At 38.8% G+C, this 19,640-nt stretch overlaps 3 protein-coding genes, 1 non-coding gene and 1 pseudogene across 6 annotated transcripts; 3 read left to right on the forward strand and 2 right to left on the reverse strand.

Moving 5' to 3' along the window:
* Window positions 1-73: 73 nt before the first annotated feature.
* On the forward strand, window positions 74-3,257 carry LOC111806090 (pentatricopeptide repeat-containing protein At1g25360 pseudogene; annotated as a pseudogene).
* A 113-nt stretch (window positions 3,258-3,370) lies between these two features.
* LOC111805118 (kinesin-like protein KIN-7C) lies at window positions 3,371-8,822 on the forward strand. Of its 2 annotated transcripts, XM_023690018.2 has the most exons (13): window positions 3,371-3,547; window positions 3,911-4,214; window positions 4,613-4,702; window positions 4,773-4,873; window positions 4,953-5,066; window positions 5,142-5,223; window positions 5,295-5,362; window positions 5,499-5,564; window positions 5,659-5,783; window positions 5,916-6,252; window positions 6,664-7,692; window positions 7,849-8,162; window positions 8,288-8,822. In XM_023690018.2, the coding sequence occupies exons 2-13, from the start codon at window positions 4,007-4,009 to the stop codon at window positions 8,607-8,609; spliced, it is 2,856 nt and encodes a 951-aa protein (XP_023545786.2). In that variant the 5' UTR covers window positions 3,371-3,547; window positions 3,911-4,006; the 3' UTR covers window positions 8,610-8,822. The 2 variants fall into 2 exon arrangements, with proteins under 2 accessions (XP_023545786.2, XP_023545785.2); XM_023690017.2 differs by lacking the exon at window positions 3,371-3,547 and having other exon boundaries at window positions 3,585-4,214.
* Window positions 8,823-9,449: 627 nt separating this feature from the next.
* On the reverse strand, window positions 9,450-14,422 carry LOC111805107 (protein ACCUMULATION AND REPLICATION OF CHLOROPLASTS 6, chloroplastic). 2 transcript variants are annotated; one of them, XM_023690002.2, is made up of 6 exons: window positions 13,696-14,331; window positions 13,292-13,516; window positions 12,773-13,033; window positions 11,752-12,691; window positions 10,932-11,065; window positions 9,450-9,983 (listed from the first exon to the last, which is right to left on the reverse strand). In XM_023690002.2, exons 1-6 carry the CDS (start codon window positions 14,188-14,190, stop codon window positions 9,693-9,695), a joined length of 2,346 nt encoding a protein of 781 aa, XP_023545770.2. In that variant the 5' UTR covers window positions 14,191-14,331; the 3' UTR covers window positions 9,450-9,692. The 2 variants fall into 2 exon arrangements, 1 of the variants encoding a protein (XP_023545770.2); XR_002816614.2 differs by having other exon boundaries at window positions 9,846-9,983; window positions 11,756-12,691; window positions 13,696-14,422.
* On the forward strand, window positions 14,395-14,467 carry TRNAE-CUC (transfer RNA glutamic acid (anticodon CUC)). Its single transcript has one exon. It is a non-coding gene; the product is annotated as a tRNA-Glu (tRNA).
* A 109-nt stretch (window positions 14,468-14,576) lies between these two features.
* On the reverse strand, window positions 14,577-19,127 carry LOC111804921 (putative 1-acylglycerol-3-phosphate O-acyltransferase). Its single transcript, XM_023689751.2, has 9 exons — window positions 18,814-19,127; window positions 18,129-18,365; window positions 17,434-17,480; window positions 17,119-17,237; window positions 16,872-17,032; window positions 16,290-16,399; window positions 16,114-16,213; window positions 14,948-15,071; window positions 14,577-14,861 (listed from the first exon to the last, which is right to left on the reverse strand). The coding sequence occupies exons 1-9, from the start codon at window positions 19,008-19,010 to the stop codon at window positions 14,736-14,738; spliced, it is 1,221 nt and encodes a 406-aa protein (XP_023545519.1). The 5' UTR covers window positions 19,011-19,127; the 3' UTR covers window positions 14,577-14,735.
* Between the last annotated feature and the right edge of the window lie 513 nt (window positions 19,128-19,640).

Raw genomic sequence — 19,640 nt, forward strand, 5'->3', positions numbered from 1 at the left:
TCTCGTATACAACTCTGATACTATTTATAACAGCAAAAAAACCATAGCTAACGAATATTGTCAGCTTTAACTCTTATTACCGGTAATCTAGAGGTTTGCCATTGATTTCGAAATTGTTAAGAATAATGATTCTCAACAATAGTATGATATTGTCCATTTGACCCTAAGCTCTTATAATTTTGGTTTGAGCTTAGATATATTCTTTACTTATAAATTAGCCCACGTCAGATTCCCTCTCAACAATGCTTAACAATTCTTCCCTCGAACAAATTACAATAATAGATCCTTCCTTGACGTCCCTCCCCTTGACCGAGAAACGACTCTTTCTCAGGAGCCCTCGAACTATGGCTCACAACTTCTTTATTCTATACTTGATACTGTGCCTGGTAACAATGGTATAGAAATTAGCGTTCAAGTTGTTATTTTTAAAACCAAAGAGAAGTTACTGCAAAATCTATGAAGCGCATCTGATGTTTCGGAGTTGTCGCTGCGAAATGGCATACGGCAATTACAGAAAACCCGGCTTGTTTGGAACGTCTCATATTTCCAGCTTCTTCATGATTCATCGCCATTCGATCAATACTTTCAACTTCCCTGTTTAATTCGAAACGATGCCACTAATTCTCATCAATCTTCATGAGAAATGCATTGGACATCCGCATGGTGGCAAACCGGTATGCCGCAAAATTGCAACTCTGTTCCCCACAGGATCCGGCTTCATTTTCACTTGCTCGGGCAGTTCATGGCCATATGATTGCTTCCGGGTTCAAGCCTCGTGGCCATTTCCTTAACCGGCTGCTTGAAGTGTATTGCAAATCGTCGAATCTTGTGTATGCACGCCAACTGTTCGACGAAATTCCCAGCCCAGATGCGATAGCAAGGACTACTTTGATTACGGCGTATTCTGCTTCGGGGGATCTGAAACTGGGTCGAGAGATATTTAATGGAACTCCATTGCATTTGAGGGATACTGTTTTCTACAATGCAATGATCATTGGTTATTCGCACAACGATGATGGTCTTTCAGCTCTTGAACTGTTCCGGGCTATGAGACGGGATGACTTCCGGCCTGATGACTTTACATTTACAAGCGTTCTCAGTGCTTTGGTGCTTGTTGTTGACAATGAGCAGCAGTGTGGTCAGATGCATTGTGCAGTGGTGAAATCTGGAATGGGGTGTGTTTCTTCTTCAGTGTTGAACGCTCTTCTGTCTGTTTATGTCAAGTGTGCATCACCATTGGCGATATCATCTTCAGGAATGGTTTCTGCTAGGAAACTGTTCGACGAAATGCCTAAGAGGGATGAGCTAACATGGACGACGATGATTACTGGGTACGTACGGAACGATGATCTAAATGGCGCTCGGGAAGTTTTCGATTCAATGGCTGAAAAGCTTGGGGCAGCATGGAATGCCATGATATCGGGATATGTACACCATGGTTGTTTTCAGGAAGCATTGATAATGTTTAGGAAAATGCGTTCTCTCGGAATTCAGCACGACGAGGTCACCTACACGACCATAATCAGTGCTTGTGCCAATGGTGGGTTCTTTCAACAGGGAAAACAGGTGCATGCTTACATTCTAAAAAATGAGCCGAACCCAAATCATAACTTTTTGTTGTCTGTGAGTAATGCACTGATTACTTTGTATTGTAAAAATGATAAAGTCGATGAGGCACGAAAGGTTTTTGATCAGATGTCACTTAGAAATACTGTTACATGGAATGCAATCTTATCAGGGTATGTGAATGCAGGGCGTATTGAGGAAGCGAAGTCTTTCTTCGAAGAAATGCCAGAGAAAAACCTTCTTACACTGACTGTGATGATTTCAGGATTGGCACAAAATGGATTTGGAGATGAGGGTTTGAAGCTGTTCAAGCAAATGAGATTGGATGGCTTTGAACCTTGTGATTATGCATTTACAGGCGCAATTACAGCATGTTCTGTGCTTGGAGCATTGGAGAATGGTCGCCAGCTCCATGCTCAACTTGTTCATCTGGGCTACAATTCAAACCTTTCTGTTGGCAATGCATTGATATCAATGTATGCAAGATGTGGAGTTCTTGAGGCTGCGGAATCTGTGTTTCTCTCTATGCCTTTTGTAGACTTGGTGTCATGGAATACCATGATTGCAGCTCTGGGACAGCACGGGTATGGTGCAAAAGCCATTGAACTTTTTGATCAAATGTTGAAAAATGGCGTATTCCCTGATAGAATAACCTTTCTTACTGTTCTTACTGCGTGTTGTCATGCTGGTTTGGTTGAGGAGGGACGCCATTATTTTAGTTTGATGTTTGAAAATTACGGTATCAGTCCTGATGAAGATCATTATGCTCGAATGGTCGATTTGTTTTGTCGAGCTGGGATGTTCTCATATGCCAAGAATATCATCAACACTATGCCTTCTAAACCTGGTGCACCAGTTTGGGAGGCTATTCTTGCTGGTTGCCGGATTCACAGCAACCTGGATTTAGGAATAGAAGCGGCTGAGCAACTTTTTGAATTAACGCCGCAACACGACGGAACCTATGTACTTTTGTCGAACATGTACGCCGACGTCGGCCGGTGGAACGACGTTGCTAAGGTGCGGAAGTTGATGAGGGACAAAGGGGTCCAGAAAGAGCCTGCTTGTAGTTGGATCGAGGTCGAGAACGAGGTTCATGTGTTCTTGGTCGATGATGATGTGCACCCTGAGGTGGTATCTGTGTACCGTTACCTGGAGGAGCTGGGGCTTGAAATGAAGAAATTGGGATATGTCCCAGACACTAAATATGTGTTGCATGATATGGAATGTGAGCAAAAGGAACATGCCTTGTCTACGCACAGTGAGAAGGTCGCTGTAGCGTTTGGGCTAATGAAGCTCCCTCCAGGAGCCACAGTCAGGGTTTTCAAGAACCTCAGGATCTGTGGGGATTGCCATAATGCATTCAAGTTCATGTCTAAAGTGGTGAAGAGAGAGATAATAGTGAGGGACAGGAAGAGGTTTCACCATTTTAACAACGGTGAATGTTCGTGCGGTAATTACTGGTAATTATCTGGGATGTTTATGGGTTATAGGGTTAAGTCGGGTTAGAATAATTTTTTAGAATAATCGATAAACCAAATCTAAATAAATTCAAAATGGGTCGGTTAGGTTGGGTTGATCGTATTTTTCTAATACAATTCGCGTGTGCTCCATGAATGGAATGTCAGGCAACTATGTATGTAAAAAAGTTTTAACCGTTCTAAAATGAAAATCTAACGAATGGTTTAAATTGATTCGTTTACGAAAGTTTAGAGTTTAACTTAATACAATCATTAAATTACATCGGAGAGTAGATAAGAGATACATGAAAAAATTGAGACTACATCCGAAGGATAATATTATCTAAAATGTTGTCAATGCCCGTCGCGGAACGACGAGTCATTTTTCTTGTTGCAGTATAATGGCACCACGGGAGACAGACAATCGTATGGTTTCCTCGTACCTCTAAAGTCAAATACGACCTTGTAATTACATTATAGGAAAGAAAAGACGACCGAGCAACAGACATTCTTCCTAGAACAAGGTTTGATTTCATCACGTGCCATTGAGAAATAGAGATGGAGGGTAAAAACGTAAATATAGCATTGATATAGTTTGGGGATGGTAGTTATTTTCAACGGTCAGTTGCAATCCCAAGTTAGGAGAGAGAGAGAGAGAGAGAGAGAGGGCGGGGAATGGAATGGAGGGAAAAGCTTAGTTGTTGTTTTGCCATTTTTGTTTTCTCCTTCCCCTCTTTTTCCTCTGTTTTTTTTTTCCTTTGCAGATCATCTTCTGGAAAAGGACGAGAAGGCGGAAAGCCACTTTTTCCTTAACGATTTTCCCGCTCGAAATCGAACTGTCTCGTGAATCTCATCTTCAATTTTTGATTCCTTTTTGTTTTCTCCAGGAGTTCGTTTGAACAGGAGACGGCTCTCGAGGCTTTGAGAATCCCTAGAAGGAGAGCCGATCGATTCTGGAATTAAGAAAAGCGCGGAGCAACAATATGGGAGGCGAGGAGCCAATGCGGGGGATTGTTCACGACTCAAATACCCTAGAAGAAACGATCCGCGTTTCCATTAGGTTAAGGCCATTGAACGACAAGGAATCGGCCAAAAACGACTCCTCCGATTGGGAATGCATCAACAATAACTCCGTCGTATTCCGAAGTACTTTACCGGACCGCTCTATGTTTCCCCAAACTTACACATTCGGTAAGAAACACAAATGTTTCGATTAGCTTGTTTATTTCATCGATCTAGATTATTTTGGAGTGATTTTGAAATGGTTAAATTTGTTGGATGAAAGTCCCATGTCGGCTAATTTAGGGAATGATCATGCATTTTTAATCAAGGAATACTATCTCTATTGGTATGAGACCTTTTAGGAAGTCCAAAGCAAAGTCACGAGAGCTTATGTTCATCTCAAAGTGGACAATATCATACCATTGTGGAGAGTCGGGTTCATCTAACAAAACCCATGTTCATCGTATTCAAAATCAATCCAAAACATATATTTAATCAAGCCATAACCATTTCTAAATTTTTTAGATCTGATTTTCCTCTTTTTGTTTGTTTGTTTGTTCTTCTTTGTCATCTACCTGGTGGATTAGATAGAGTATTTGGGTGTGACAGTACAACAAAGCAAGTTTATGAAGAAGGAGCCAAAGAAGTAGCTCTTTCTGTGGTGAACGGCATTAACTGTAAATAATACTATCTCTGTTTCTATTTCTGAATATGCCTACCATATTATCACAATGCCTCTACTTTCAGCAACAATTTTTGCATATGGGCAAACAAGCAGTGGAAAGACTTACACCATGAATGGAGTCACCGAGTATTCTGTGACAGACATTTATGATTACATTGAGAAGGTAAGCTTTATCATCGAATCTATAGAAATTTAATACGCTATACGACACGTCTAACTCGACAATAACTTATGGATCGTAGCATCAAGATAGAGAATTCGTGCTGAAGTTTTCAGCCATTGAGATATACAATGAAGCTGTTAGAGATCTACTTAGCTTTGAAAGTGTCCCACTTAGACTGCTTGATGATCCTGAGGTGCATAAACTTTTCATTTTTCTGTTTTGTTCATTTATAACAATGGGTAGAGATTTTAATGGCATAATGTTGCAGAAAGGAACTGTTGTTGAGAAACTTATAGAGGAGACATTGAAAGACAGGGGCCATCTCCAGGAGCTTCTTTCCTTCTGTCAAGGTGAAAATATTTAACTCTTCCTTTGACAAATTTACCTCTGAGCATTTATCTCTGAGATGCATTTTAAGCAGTTCAAAGAAAGATAGGGGAGACGTCTCTGAATGAAACTAGCTCCAGATCACATCAAATCCTAAGGCTAGTAAGTATGCCATGAAATTTACTAATTTACTAATTTGGGTTAAATTCTTTCCCAGAAGTTTGAGGATCAAAACAATGTTTAAACCTTGTGGTTAAATTTCCCATTAAGGGTCGTTTAAATGATATCATTCCTGCAGACAATTGAAAGCACTGCTCGCAAATTCCAGAAGGCTGGAAGTTCAAGCAGTCTCACGGCTACAGTGGTAAAAAAAAAAGGGACCTGTTCTTGGAAGTTCAATTAATTGAGAAATCCTCTTCTAAACAAAAAAAGACTTTTTTTCTTTGTTCTTTATACAGAATTTTGTTGATCTTGCTGGAAGTGAACGGGCTTCTCAAACAATGTCTGCTGGTACAAGACTAAAAGAAGGTTGCCATATAAACCGTAGTTTGCTGGCTTTGGGAACTGTTATTCGCAAACTAAGGTTTGGTTTTCTTTCATCCACATATTTGATGGAAGAAATGGAATGATTTCGTTTCTTGTTTTTCATTTCTGCTTCATAAGAAAGAAAAACCAAACATATGATCCTGTATTCTCTGTTCATGATGGAATGCAGCAAAGGAAGGAACGGGCACGTACCTTATAGAGATTCGAAGCTAACACGTATTCTGCAGAATTCTCTAGGGGGGAATGGTCGAACAGCTATCATTTGTACGATGAGTCCTGCACGTATCCATGTTGAACAATCAAGAAATACATTGCTATTTGCTACTTGTGCAAAAGCGGTGAGTACAAATGCACATGTCAATGTGGTGGTCTCAGATAAGGCTTTGGTGAAGCAGTTGCAAAAGGAATTGGCTAGACTTGAGATTGAGATGAAGAACTTCAAACCACTTCCTGGCAAAGGAGATTCTACTGCCTTGTTGAAAGAGAAAGAACTTGTAATTGAGCAGGTGAGGATTTAGCTCCTACATTCATTCAATCTAATCAAACAGGTTTCCTATTTATATATGAAATCTATTTGAAACACTTTTCTCAACAAAAGGAGAATAACCCGAATCAGGCAGCGGTAAGTTATTTATCGGTACAGCGTTCTACTCTACTTTTTCTGCACCTGAACATGGTTAAACAGCCTCTGTAAATTCTAACTTGGACAGAAAGAAGGTAAATTCATCTCCTTTTATTTCTAATTGTTGACCCTTAAGGAAAGTGATGAGGTAAAATCTTTAATGAAAATTGATTAGTTGTTTGACAAATGGGAATTAGAGTTAGATAGAAGTTGTTTCTAGATTATCTGGTTTATGTCGATTATGTGGTCACTCTTCTAATTGTGCCTTATTTTGTTTTTGTATATAAATACTCAGATGGACAAAGAGATCAGGGAATTGACTCGACAGCGTGATCTTGCTCAATATCGAATCGAGAATTTATTGTATTCTGTCGGAGAAGATATGATATTTAAGCAAAGTGAAAACATAGTACAAACAGTACCAGATCTAGTTGATCTCGATGCCGATGTCGATCTCGATCTCGATCTCGATCTACATTCTGAAGACTCAAGCCTCAAAACTTTTGGCACATTTTATGGACAAGAAGAGAATAGCCCTCACAAGGTTGATCCTATATTCTGTTTTAGTGACGAGGACAATTTTCTACTAGATAGCAGTACTCCTGAACTGGCTGGACCTGATCCTTATAACGACTGGGAAGAGATTGCTAAACGTGTTCATGCAAATTATGTAGATAGTTGTAAGGACGTTCAATGCATTGAACTGGAAGAACCAAAAGAAACACTAAACGAAGATGGTGATTTAACTTTAGCTAGATTGGAGGACAGTGAAGGAAAGATGGTTAGTATTTCCGGTACTAATCAAGTGGTATTCCCACAAAGGAAGAACACGGAGATAATTACATTTGACAAAGATTTTACTTACAGCGGTTTTGTGCCCAAAACAGCTGAGACGCAGAAAACATTGAATTGTATTGTAAATATTTATCCTTCTGAGCGATCTCTCAGCGCAAAGGAAACAACAAAATCTGGTTTTCAGAACTTAAAGTTGGCCAGAAGCAAAAGTTGTTTGACTGTTTTACTGACCATACCACCACCTTCTTCTTGGATTGAAAAGACAGACATGGATCAGAGACCTCAAATTGTTGGATCTGTCGTGAACTTCTCTGGACCAGAAGAAGGCAGTTGGAGAAAGCGCGGTTTAAGCTGTGGAAATATGGACTCCATGGACTCACAATCTGTATGTAGTCACAGTTCAGAAGCTAAGACTTTGCAAATAATAGATGAAGATGATGATGATGATAATGATAATACTAGTGTTGTCAACTTTTCTCCCGAAAAAAAAGGAAAGGGCAAAGCTCGGATAAGGAAGCGATCCGGTTCGGTGAGTTTGTTTTTCTTTTGTATTTTACATTTTGTATCATTCTCTGCTGTGACCATTGACAAACCATAATACACTTTCATCACAATCGTGAGAAATGTAGAGTTTGAACTCTTCTTGGGATGTTTCTCTTGATCCCAATGAATGTATATATGACAGAGGCTGGGAATGATCTGGAAGAAGGATGAACCAGAAGAAAGCACACAAGAATTTTACATGGAAGAGGCACAAGATTTTGAGTTGGATTCTGAGTGGATTTTAGAGTTCCAAGATCAACAAAGAGAGATAATTGAGCTTTGGGATGCTTGCAACGTACCATTGGCTCACAGATCATATTTCTTCATCCTTTTTAAAGGAGACCCTTCGGATGCTGTATACATGGAAGTAGAGCTTAGAAGGTTGTTCTTTATAAGGGAAGCCATTTCCCGATCAACTGATGCGTCGGGAAGAAACGCCATCACGCAAGCTTCGAGGTACGTGCTTATTTTTTTTCATTTTTGCACAGTTCCATCCAGGACAATACAATGATGAAGACAAAATGCTGAGTTCATCCAGTGTGATTATTGAGAACTAAAATAGTTTTGTAAAACTGGAGTAGCTTGAAGGCTCTCAACCGTGAGAGAGAAATGTTGGCCAGGCGAATAAAAAAGAAGTTCACAGTGAAAGAAAGAGACGAGCTTTACGAGAAGTGGGGTATCGACTTGAAGACGAAGCAACGAAGCATACAGTTGACACGAATGCTATGGTCAAGAACAAAGGACATGGAGCATATACAAGAAAGTGCTGCCCTTGTGGCAAAGCTAATTGGATTTGTGGACTCTGATCAGGTGTCAAGGGAGATGTTTGGGCTATCCTTCTCACTCCAATCCTTACATCAAAGTTCTTTTTCCCGGAGAAGGAACCTGTCTCTTCCTTTTTGAACTTTGCACCTTCTTATCTTAGTACGTATTTTTTATGTCTCTACTCATCCAGACTAGTAGAAAAATCCAATTATGTAATGAAAATTCCCTAGAAGATGGATAAGATTCTCTTTTAACTTTTCACCTTTCATGTTGTAATTGAATTGACCTCTTGTTGTTCACGTGTATATACACACTTGCGAGGAATACTAACAAAGAACACCATTTTTTTTCCCCTCCTGTACGACTGAAAGATCCCTCAAGTACTTATTGAAAAAGCTTCCCTCTAAGGTTCTACTATAATGAATGATCTCTCTCTACCCAAACTTACTGTATTTAATGAATATCTTTGACTTCCACTAATGTCCTCCCAACAGACTATTAATAAGAGTGGGAGAATTCGAACCTCACCTCACCTCTTGATCGAGGGTTAAGTCTTAACCGATCAAGCTGTTTCGGTTGACTCTTTTTAGTACCTCAAGCATGTTCTTGCATTGAATGGGCTAGCCAAGACCCACAAACCCCACCTTGTGTTAAACAGAAACAACATTATAAATAGATTCCATAATTCACACGAGGATCAAACCTGCCATTAAGACTTACACGTCTCTAATCGTGGGAGCTCGAAGACCAAATCTAAATCGAATATCTAAGCCAAGCTTTTACCTGTAGACTCGATGCAGTTGAGTCGTTGCATTTAGTGGACAACAAAATGAAGAGATAAAGAATGTAAGAGTAGCATAAATAGAGAGCAATAGACAATGAGGGAGAGTGATGAGAGGAAGAGTTAAAAGAGATAAACAAAGACAGATAAAGAAAGAGAATGAGCGTCACATAAAGAGAGGGACCAAAAGCTCAGTCTTCCAAAGATTTATTCAGATTATCATAAATAGTAATAATGTGTATGAAACAACATTATGACAAACTTGAATTGAACTGTTATAAGAAAAGATTAAATAAATGAATTATTAACACAAAAAATACCATAAGTCTCGACAAAGAGTCTTCCCAGCTCTCTACCTCTTCACAGACACTAAAAAGCTGTGATTATAACAATCCAGAAGAGATGCATTTACAGGTTAATGATATATTATAACCATCCAATTATGATTCAAGAACGGCACCTTTGGTAATTTTCCATCCAGAACTGGAATATGACATCTCATATCTTGTTGTATAGGTTTTTCTGTGTGAGTCATTGTGTTCTGGATGGCCTACATCAATGAGATGAGCTGATTCTTCAAGAGTTGCTTCCACCATGGCACGTCGGCCATCTAAAGATACCGTTACACTGTCAATGGTTAGATTTGAGAGTGTGTAGTCATAGAACCAACCGATTTCTGAAATTTCGATTGCGCGATCCGTCCAGATCTTCAACATCTCACCATCTAATATCTGGAAAAGATATTATAATGTCATTATGTTTGCTACAAATCAAAACATAAGTGAAAGAGACAATGCATTCAGTCAAAAACAACTTGCATCAATGCAGTCAGGACTAAAACAAGACAAGTTGAGAACGTCATTGGATGACAAGACGCCATTACTCCGAAATTTAATAAACTCAAAGATGAAAGGATGTAGTGAATTACCTTTACCCTAAACTGAGCAATAACAATGATTATATGTAATAGTCCAACCCCACCGCTAGCAAATATTGTCCTCTTTGAGATTTCCCTTCAATGACTTCCCCTATCCAGGTTTTTAAAATGCATCTGTTAGGGAGAGGTTTTCACACCCTTATAAGGAATGCTTCGTTCTCCTCTCCAACCGATATGGGATCTCGCAATCCACCCCTTTGTTGTTCCATTCTCGCTAGCACACTGCCCGGTGTCTAACTCTAATACCATTTGTAACAGCCACCGCTAGCAGACATTGTCCTCTTTATTTATTTCTTACCTACCCGGATTATTACATTATCTTTCTAACATATAGTTTCAACATCCATTGTAATCACCACCAAAAAGGATAAATAAGTGTTTTATCCTTGATAAATCATAATGAACCTTTTGGTGACAAAATTGTCAAGAAACTTCATGACATATAAGAGAATGAAGTTAAGCACTACTAAAGCAAATTAATGGTAATGGAATCACGTTTGGAAAGATAAAACACCCCAGAAAAATTGAGATGTTTGCTTATGAGGATCATTCTCTTAGAATTGCAACGATGTCAACATGAAAATCTTGTACATTAATGATCAAACTAAATGGGTCTTTATCCGTTATATTTTATTTTATTTCTGTGTGAAGGGAGGGGGGAAGGCCATAGTGTCAATTGCAGCTCAGAATGAAACAACAAAACAGGATAATTTTGTATGTACGATTGTTGGAACGTCCTTACCTCTTGTAGTTTTTCTAGGCAATGATCAGGTCCAAAAGCCAGAGACTTAATGCTCTGCCATTTGCGAACTAGACCTTCTGCAATCCGTGCATCCATTCTAGACAACTCCTCGCTGGACTTTTCAACTTCAGATGCTGCGCAAATAAAAATCATGTTATGAAACTCAAAGACCAGGTTTCCTCCCATGAAGTTGACACGGTAGAGAAGTTCGTAAATCATCGAGAGTCGAGAGATGTTGGCTATTGGAAACTGAAATCAGTCGAGACAATATATGACGAAGAAAAGAAAAAAACTGGCATTTGGACTTCTGATAATTCATAGTTTCTAGCTGAAAAACTAACCATAACCTAATTTGCAGACCATAATGCTAAAAGGGAGAGGAAGAACTTAACTAGGTCTGCATACGGAAAGGAAAGACATATGCAATTTTTTAAAGCCACAAGGAGTAGCCATGCAAATCACGCACCAGAAAAATAAATGAAACCTTAACAGCTAAAAAAGTTTAACATAAACCACTTTCAACTATAACACATTCCAGATTCAACGGAAGTTCATAAAATAAAAAAATGAAATGCCTTGTGCTTGTGACTTGAACAATTGAAGACAATTCCCACCGGAAGAATATAAAGCAAACGATGGATTCAAACAAAAAGGATTATGCTTAAATATAGTTCAAACAACCCTACCACGAATTCTCCCGAGCATAAAACCATCTTCAACACATAAATACACTATATTATAAGATGTATCTAGAAATTCTGGACGTAGGAATCTGAAATTAGAATTTTCTTTTTGATATTTTTTAATATTTAGACCATACCTACACTGGTAGTTGATGCGCTAGAAGAACCAGCTTCTTTAAGTAGAGAAGTTGTGCTAATTCTGGCAGGTAAGAACCTCAAACAAGCCAAAGTCACCAACCCAACTGCCAAACCAGCACACATGATCTTCACACTTGCATCTTTAATTTGATCAGTAATTGGTTTTTCATCGTTTATTTCGCCAGCTTTAGCTCTCTCAGAAACCTCAGATAAGTTGGTACGTTCATTTTCATTCTCATCAAAGCTCACTAAAGGCACCTGACTATTTACAACAGGAAAAATATATTCCGTTTCCGCATCTGCCTCACGCCTAGAACTGTTCTGACCGAGGGGAAACACCTTCTGCAGTGCTTGAATAGCACTGGATTTCACATGATCAAGAACTGCAGTAGCCTCAGCACCAATCTTCACTATAGCTGCTGCTGCAGCTAGTGGTGAACCATTAACTCCTTCCAGTTTCTCTAAGTACCTTAAAACAGTGGGATCATCATAGTAATCTCCAAGCTTAAAATAAATGTCTTTCGTGTCTCTAAATCTGGAGAATACCACTTCCGCTAACCACATCTCCAACAGCTTACATAGCCCCGGAAGATCATTTTCAGAATTATTTAGAATATGATCTACAATAGCTGGATTTCTGTAAGGTGAAGTCTCACTATCTAGGCCCAGCCATGATCGACACTCATCAAGTTCTCCACAAAGTAAGGAACATAGCCCCCTTTCAAGGGCAAAATGAACCTTGCGAGGTGCATATCCTGTGACAGCAGTCCCAACAACAGCTTCCTTAGTTTGCTGAAGTTGTTGGAAGAGGTCGTCAGCATCTTGGATAAGGTGCGGTTTTCTGCCAACGAAGGCCTGTGCCACGAGTGCAAGTGCTACTCCATACACTTCAAAACGTTCTGCAGGAATATTTGTTGGTGTAGCTACAAAGAGATCAACCTTTGAACAGAAAAGGAGAGGCTTAATGTAACAAGCACCAAAAGAGAGGACTATTTAGGAAGATTTTAATGCCGCACAAACCTGCTCAGATGCTGTCATTCGTTCAAATGCCTCATTCATAAAGTCTTCACGGGTGAATCCACCAGCAATAGCTGTTGCTCCCCCATCTCCAACAGCCCACAAAATATTGCGCACGCCATGAAGACCCTCTTCCCTTCTTTTTCGCCACTCATTATCGAGAGGCAAAGCCAACAGTTCCAGAACACATCGAGGTGTGATCTCTTCCAATGTCTCATCAATTTGTGAAAGCAAATCAGGTGCAAGGCTACTAGCACTTTCCTCCTACATTGCCGAAGGTAAGTGTTCTTCAATCAGCATAATATAACTATATTTCGTGCATGACTTTATGAAAGCCGACTGATGTAGTCTTTATTTATGCCTTTTTCTCATCACTACTCAGTGCTTAACATTGAGATCAATGATCATCATTCTTTACGCAAACCATTTCTTGCTAATTTGTGCAAGAAAAAGAAAAGATAGCTTAAAAGGCCCTCTTGAAAATGGCAATGGGTGGGATTGAAGAGTTGCAATCATATTTACCTGCAACAACTTCAAGGCCCTCTCGAGCACTTCGCAGCCCTGAATAAAATCAGGAGGAGATAATGCCATAGCATCCCTTGATATGTCGACATAAGCAAGAGCCACGGCCAGGACAATATCTTGCTTGAATGACTTTGGCAGCCTCTCTCTGAGCAAGCTCTCTCCAATTTCAAGAACCAATGCTGTCTCTCCAGCTTCTTGCAACAGACACAAAGCACCAGGAACCTGCAAATTAACAATTCCAATTCACAAAATCTGCTCAGTTAAGGTTATACAGTAAACAGCCTGATCAGGTACTGGAACAAGTGACATTCGCTACAATATGAAAAGCATAATATAACTCAATCAACCAAGACTGTCTTTTATATTGACTATAACATAGCAAATGTAAAATCAAACGTTACCTTATCGAAAGGAACTTGCGTGAGAACGGTACCATCTTCATCTTCCGAAAGGCCTTTATTGTACTCTCTTCGCAAAATATGATCCGCCAAGGTTTCGCAAGCTGCCTGAAGAATCTGCCGGCGACTTATCAGAGTGTCCTGGCTAAACCCATACTGCGGCGGCTTCGAAACTCTAGCTTCGTAAGCTCTACAAACCCCATCCCCAATAATATGCGTCTCAGCTCCAAGAACTCGATAGAAATCGATGGGGATTGTAACATGGCGCTCGGGGGAGGCAATATAAGGAGGGAAAGAAGGAGAGAGAGTGACGGTGGAGGAGGAACCGGAGAGGAATTGAAAATCTCCAAGTAGTCGCTCAGCCCATTTGCTAGCAACGCAGTTTACGGAGACGCTACTCCCGCCGGAGTGGTTGAGACGTCGTGGTTTAAGGCGTGGAAATGTGAAAGGTGAGCGGCTGTAAAGACCAGTGGTTATGTAGCTCGACATTGTTTCCATCGGAATGCGTATTCTCCGGCGGAGCGAAGACAAGGTTTCTTCTTCTTCAGTGATCTCTGGTGAATTGTGGAGTTCGTCTCTGAAAATGGCTTCAGTTCAATTCGTGGATTCGCTGGCGAGAGTAACCGTAAATCACCCGCTAAAAATATATAAATACATAAATTTATATTTTATTAAAAAAAATATTGTCAGCTAAATAACAAATCCGTTGTAGTCTAGTTGGTTAGGATATTCGGCTCTCACCCGAAAGACCCGGGTTCGATTCCCGGCAACGGAATTTTTTTTCGTTTTTCTTTTTCGTTTTTCTTTTCGGCTTTTCTAATAATAAAATAAGGTTTTAGTAATTGATTTATGTTTATATTATGTATTTTTGGAACATTCAAGTCTTGTACTGCAAAGTGCTATATTAAACTATAAAAAGCACAAAAGCTACACGACTTTCATAAATATAATACATAAAAAAATTGATGTAAGAAACAATTTGTTCCATGAACTGGTTTGGTTTTCTCCTTTTGAATTTGTATCCAAAATGTTTGGTGAAGACTTCAGGCAGATATTATACCTTCTGGCAAGGATTCTTTATCGGGTTCGGGAGAGAGGAATCTTCGGCACGCGTAGAACACCGACGAGTGGAAACTGCTAGGGCTGTCTATGAACACAAAGTGACCAGCCTGCAGTCATAATAAGAATAGTCTTATAAGATGGATGCTAAAATACAGATATTCTTATCTAAAGAGAACAAGAAGGACGGTAAAACCTGAGGAACGCGTAGTATTTCGCACGGTGTGTTCATACTTTTGCGAGCTTCTTGAGCGCCTTGATAGTTCATCCAATCTTCATAACCGTATATAAATGTTGTAGGAACTTTCCATTCGGATGCCCTGAGCAAAAATGAAGGTAATCAGATATGCAGATATTCTTATCATGGAATTCACAATTAATTACTTTCAGACTAAGCGATCTAGTATTAGTGAATTTTATGTACTTTTCTTTTTTAGACTGTTCTAGAGGTTGAGCTCCAGAAGCCCTTATTCCTCAGAGGTAATCCCTAATTCACGAAATTTTGTTTCTTGTTATTACAAAGGGTTTTTCAATTTAAACTATAAGAAACTTGCATTCACTTAGAGCTATTGTTCTTCTAAAATAATAAACCAGAGTTCTCAGCTTCTAAATATATGGAAAGAAACAGTGCTACATAGACAGAGATGCATAATAAAAGGAAACTGTTCAAAATGCAGCTACTTGCACAAGCTTACAGAGAGAACCAAAATTAAAAGGAAAAGACACGGATAAGAAAGTTATTGTGGTCACTGTAAAACCAGATAGACAGATAGCAAGACGAAATCTAACAAACAAAATGGAACAGGATGAGGAGAGGCGTTCCTTTGGTGTCTTTGGAAGGAAAGGGACGGTAGGACTGACAGGGACGTGTTTTCAGCCTTTTCGTATGATGATTTTGTCATGGCTTTAAGTTGGTGTAAATATTTTTTCTCCTCCTTTTCTAGTTACGGTTTTAGTCATTGAGGATTGTTGGAAGAGGATTCCTACCTCGGTTAATTAAGGGGTTGATCATGGGTTTTTAAGTAAGGAATACATCCTATTGGTATGAGGCCTGTTGGGGAAACCAAAAGCAATAAGAGCTTATGCTCAAAGTGGACAATATCATATCATTGTGGAGAGTGGTGGTTTCTAACATAAATGACCTTTTGATTAGCTAGAGGGGCCATTTTGTGACCCTCTCCTACTCGGGTTTCCCTTTTTCTTTGGTATATTTCAACACACCAATAATATATTTGTTTCTCATGAAAACAATAATATTTTTTTAAAAAAATGGAACAGAAAGTAAAATTGGACGGCACATAATTTCAACCAACAAAAAAGGTATAACACAATTTTAAATGGCAGAAAGTAAAGTAATCAAACCTCTGTAGAAGTGGCATCCGAGCAAACGCACCGAATGCAAATATGTATTTCAAGCACAATTCTCCACTAGCCTTAGCTGCTAACGTGTGATATACATAATCTTCATTTGGAAAAAGGGAAATGTCAAAACAAGTCATATTTTGGGGCCAAATATACAACTCTTTATCTTCCATTACCTGATAACAATCTGGATTCTTCATCATTCAATATGTCCCCAATTGAGTATGTCCCGAACCTCGAACTTGTATATTTGCGAACAAGATCTGGACCCCAAGGGCCCAAACCTCTAAGAAATGCAGAGACAGGAGATTAGGAGTCTTGCATTACTTAAATTTGCCAAAAAAAGATAATATAGTGGCACAAGCTAAAAATAATTGTCCAGTGTTATGGATGTACCAAAGCTAAAAACAAAAGCTAAGCAATGACACACAACGTGAGCCTAATTTTTCCCCTTTCTTTTAAACTTTTCAACCAAAATATACGATCCAACTACACGAAAAATGAAATGGTGGAAAGACAAACTTTTGTAGAGTCTACTGAATTATGGGTTAAAAAAACATTGTCTGAAGTCATGCTGTTGAGTTCATAAGATAAGATGATGTTATTAGAAACTATAATATGGCGTGCTCATATTTTGTTTGGGATGAACTAGCCAAGAATTGATCCCAAGTCCCAATTCTTAAAGAAAAGAGTAAAGAACCAGGTTCTTTTGTCGAATTAATCAATAAACCGAAAGCTTAAATAAAAGTAAAAATTACCTAACAAGCTTCTGTGGAGTAAAATTTGACTCCCACAAATGATTCAAAACCGCTCCTTTCCAAGTAGCTCTAAACTGTGTAAGCCGCTCAGACTTCGCCTCCGACTCCGAAGAAAATCCAGCAGGTCCAACTAAAATTAGGTGCTTGACGTGCTCAGGATGCTGAAAAAGAAAATGACTGTGACCTCAGAAATCACAAAGGCGATCATAAATGCTTAGTTCTTTAATTGAATTGCAAAAGCGATTACCTTGAGAGCATATTTAGCCGCAACATATCCACCAAATGAGTGTCCAAGTAAAACAAAATTGCTGATGCTTTTTGCTTTTCGCCACTCCTCAAAAGAATCTATAAACCATGCTTCAGTTTCTGCATCGTGAACATAAGAATCAGAACCTTAATAGAACATAAATTGTTTGAAGTTCAAGAGACAAAGCTTGTTTCACTTCCATATAATATTGTACATTACCGCAGTTTCCATAATAATTATTAAACCAAACAAAAGAAGAGGAAAACCCCTTGCTATAATAGAACTAATAAGAGATCGAATGGAAGTTTACTCAACCTTCTGTGCTTTTGCATGTAAAATCGGGCCTGCTAGACCCTCCCCACCTACAAACACGCAAGTAAAAAAACTTCAGTACAAATTTATGTTGCTCATTCATTATAGGAAAAAAAAAAAAGACAGCCGTACTGATGGTGGAGAACCTGATACTGGATGAGTCATTAAAAACAAATGATGACAATGAACTGAGCTTATGTAACCGCCCAAGCCTACCACTAGCAGGTATTATCCTCTTTGGGCTTTCTCTTATGGGCTTCCCCTCAAGGTTTTAAAACGCGTCTGGTAGGGAGAGGTTTCCACACCCTTATAAGGAATGTTTCGTTCTCCTCTCCAACCGATGTGGGGTCTCCGTTTATTTATCAACAAGGGTACAATGTCAATGGAAGAATACTAGAGCTCCCCCTCTCTCCCACAGGATAACCTCACAAAATGATTAGCAAAAAAGATACCCCTATGAGCTCACATCCTCCTCCTATCAACATGAACGTACTGCCCACACTAACTAATTTGTAATGACATCTTTTTCCCCACTCTTCTCCATCGCGCCTTCTCATATATACGTACTTAATAGAAGGCTTATCAAACGATGAGCACAAATTACAGCGAAGGAATAAAACATGGATTACACCAGATGACCTATTTAAATAAAGCTTAGACATCAAATTAAAAGATTTATCTTAGAAGATTGAGCTCACCCAAGTTGATCGACGGCAATGACCCGGAAGCGACTGGCAAGAGCATCAAAATTCCGGAAGAAGAACCCTTGAGAAGCAGCATAACCATGAATCATTACAAGAGTCGGAGACTCAGCTTTGCTTTCGAATGTCACGGTGTTGATATATCTAGGCTCATCACTCGAAGAACAAAACCACCTAGTTTTCGTTCCTGGCGGGCCAGAACCAATGTTAACCCGTTCTTGGACATAGGGAGTTCTGAAATTGCACAAATTCCAATATCATAAATAAAGAGACAACAAATTGTCACAAAACAAGACTTCGAATCATATTAATATCTATTCCTAATGAAGCTCTTAAATGATAACATGGATAAGCAATTTTGGATTCCAGTTTCCAAAGCGTGCCTTAAACGAAAGAAATGCGAATTCTCTAGTTTTCATGAAATCCAATGACCTTCAAATTAAAAAGAACTTCGAAATGTTGTCGCAATTCACTAAATAATTTTTTAAAAACGTCACGATAAATTACACCGCAAATATCTAAAACTCTAACCGGAGCGATTATTCCAGTAACCAACAAATTCCATCTCCAGAATCTGGCCCCAAACACCAAACACCAAACACATCGCCCAATTAACAATCAATCGAATTCTTCTTCAAAAGGACCTCTATGGTTTTAGAAGAGGAGAAGAGAGAGAAATTACTTGACAAGAGAGAGAAGTCGCTTCTCGGCGGCGATAATATGATCGGTCGACGTGGGAATCCAACGGAGAACAGAGGGCCAAAGAGATCTCGATTGCGCCTTCTCTGCAGCAGAAGTGGCAGTTCTGAGTTCTGCCTTACTGATCTCCTCAGCCATCTTCGCAAATGAGCTCGAAATCCGCAGACGATTTATGGTCATCAAGAAATGAAAATTCAACCATTCTTCTGCGATTCAAGTTTCCGTCCTATAAATAGTGAACCATGTTCGTCCACCAGCCCGCCATATGACTCCGTCGACTTGGCGAGGAAGCAAATTAATTAAAAATTTTGAAAAATAAAAATTAAAAAAATAGATATTTGGTGATTTTGTGTTTCTTTTTTTATTTAATAATAATAAAAAAAAAAATGTTATTTCCACTCCTACATTTATTTTGTAAAGAAATTGCGTGGAAGAATAAGAAATCCGGAAGTTTTGTTATATCCGCTCCTTGAGGATTGCTAGATCCCTTTACGCGCTTACATTAGCAGTGACGTAACGTGCAACTAATTTATTATTTTTATTTTTAATTAAAGACTCGACTTTATAAAAATAAATTATATGGAAATCATTTATTTCAATTTTTATTTTTAGTAAAAATAAAATTATTAAACATAAAACATCTTTCCATGCCTTTTCAAATTAAGATTATTTACCATTCAATTTTAATATATTATGAAAAATTATATTAAAAAACATAAAAACTTTTTATTTTTTAATACAATTTTATAAGTCTTCCACCTTTTATTTTGTGTCATCAGAGTTTATTGCGTAATAAATAGCTCTTTTAAC

Source organism: Cucurbita pepo, chromosome 11 (genome assembly GCF_057944985.1).
Source record: "Cucurbita pepo subsp. pepo isolate OVF chromosome 11, ASM5794498v1, whole genome shotgun sequence".
NCBI classification, from domain to species: Eukaryota; Viridiplantae; Streptophyta; class Magnoliopsida; order Cucurbitales; family Cucurbitaceae; genus Cucurbita; species Cucurbita pepo.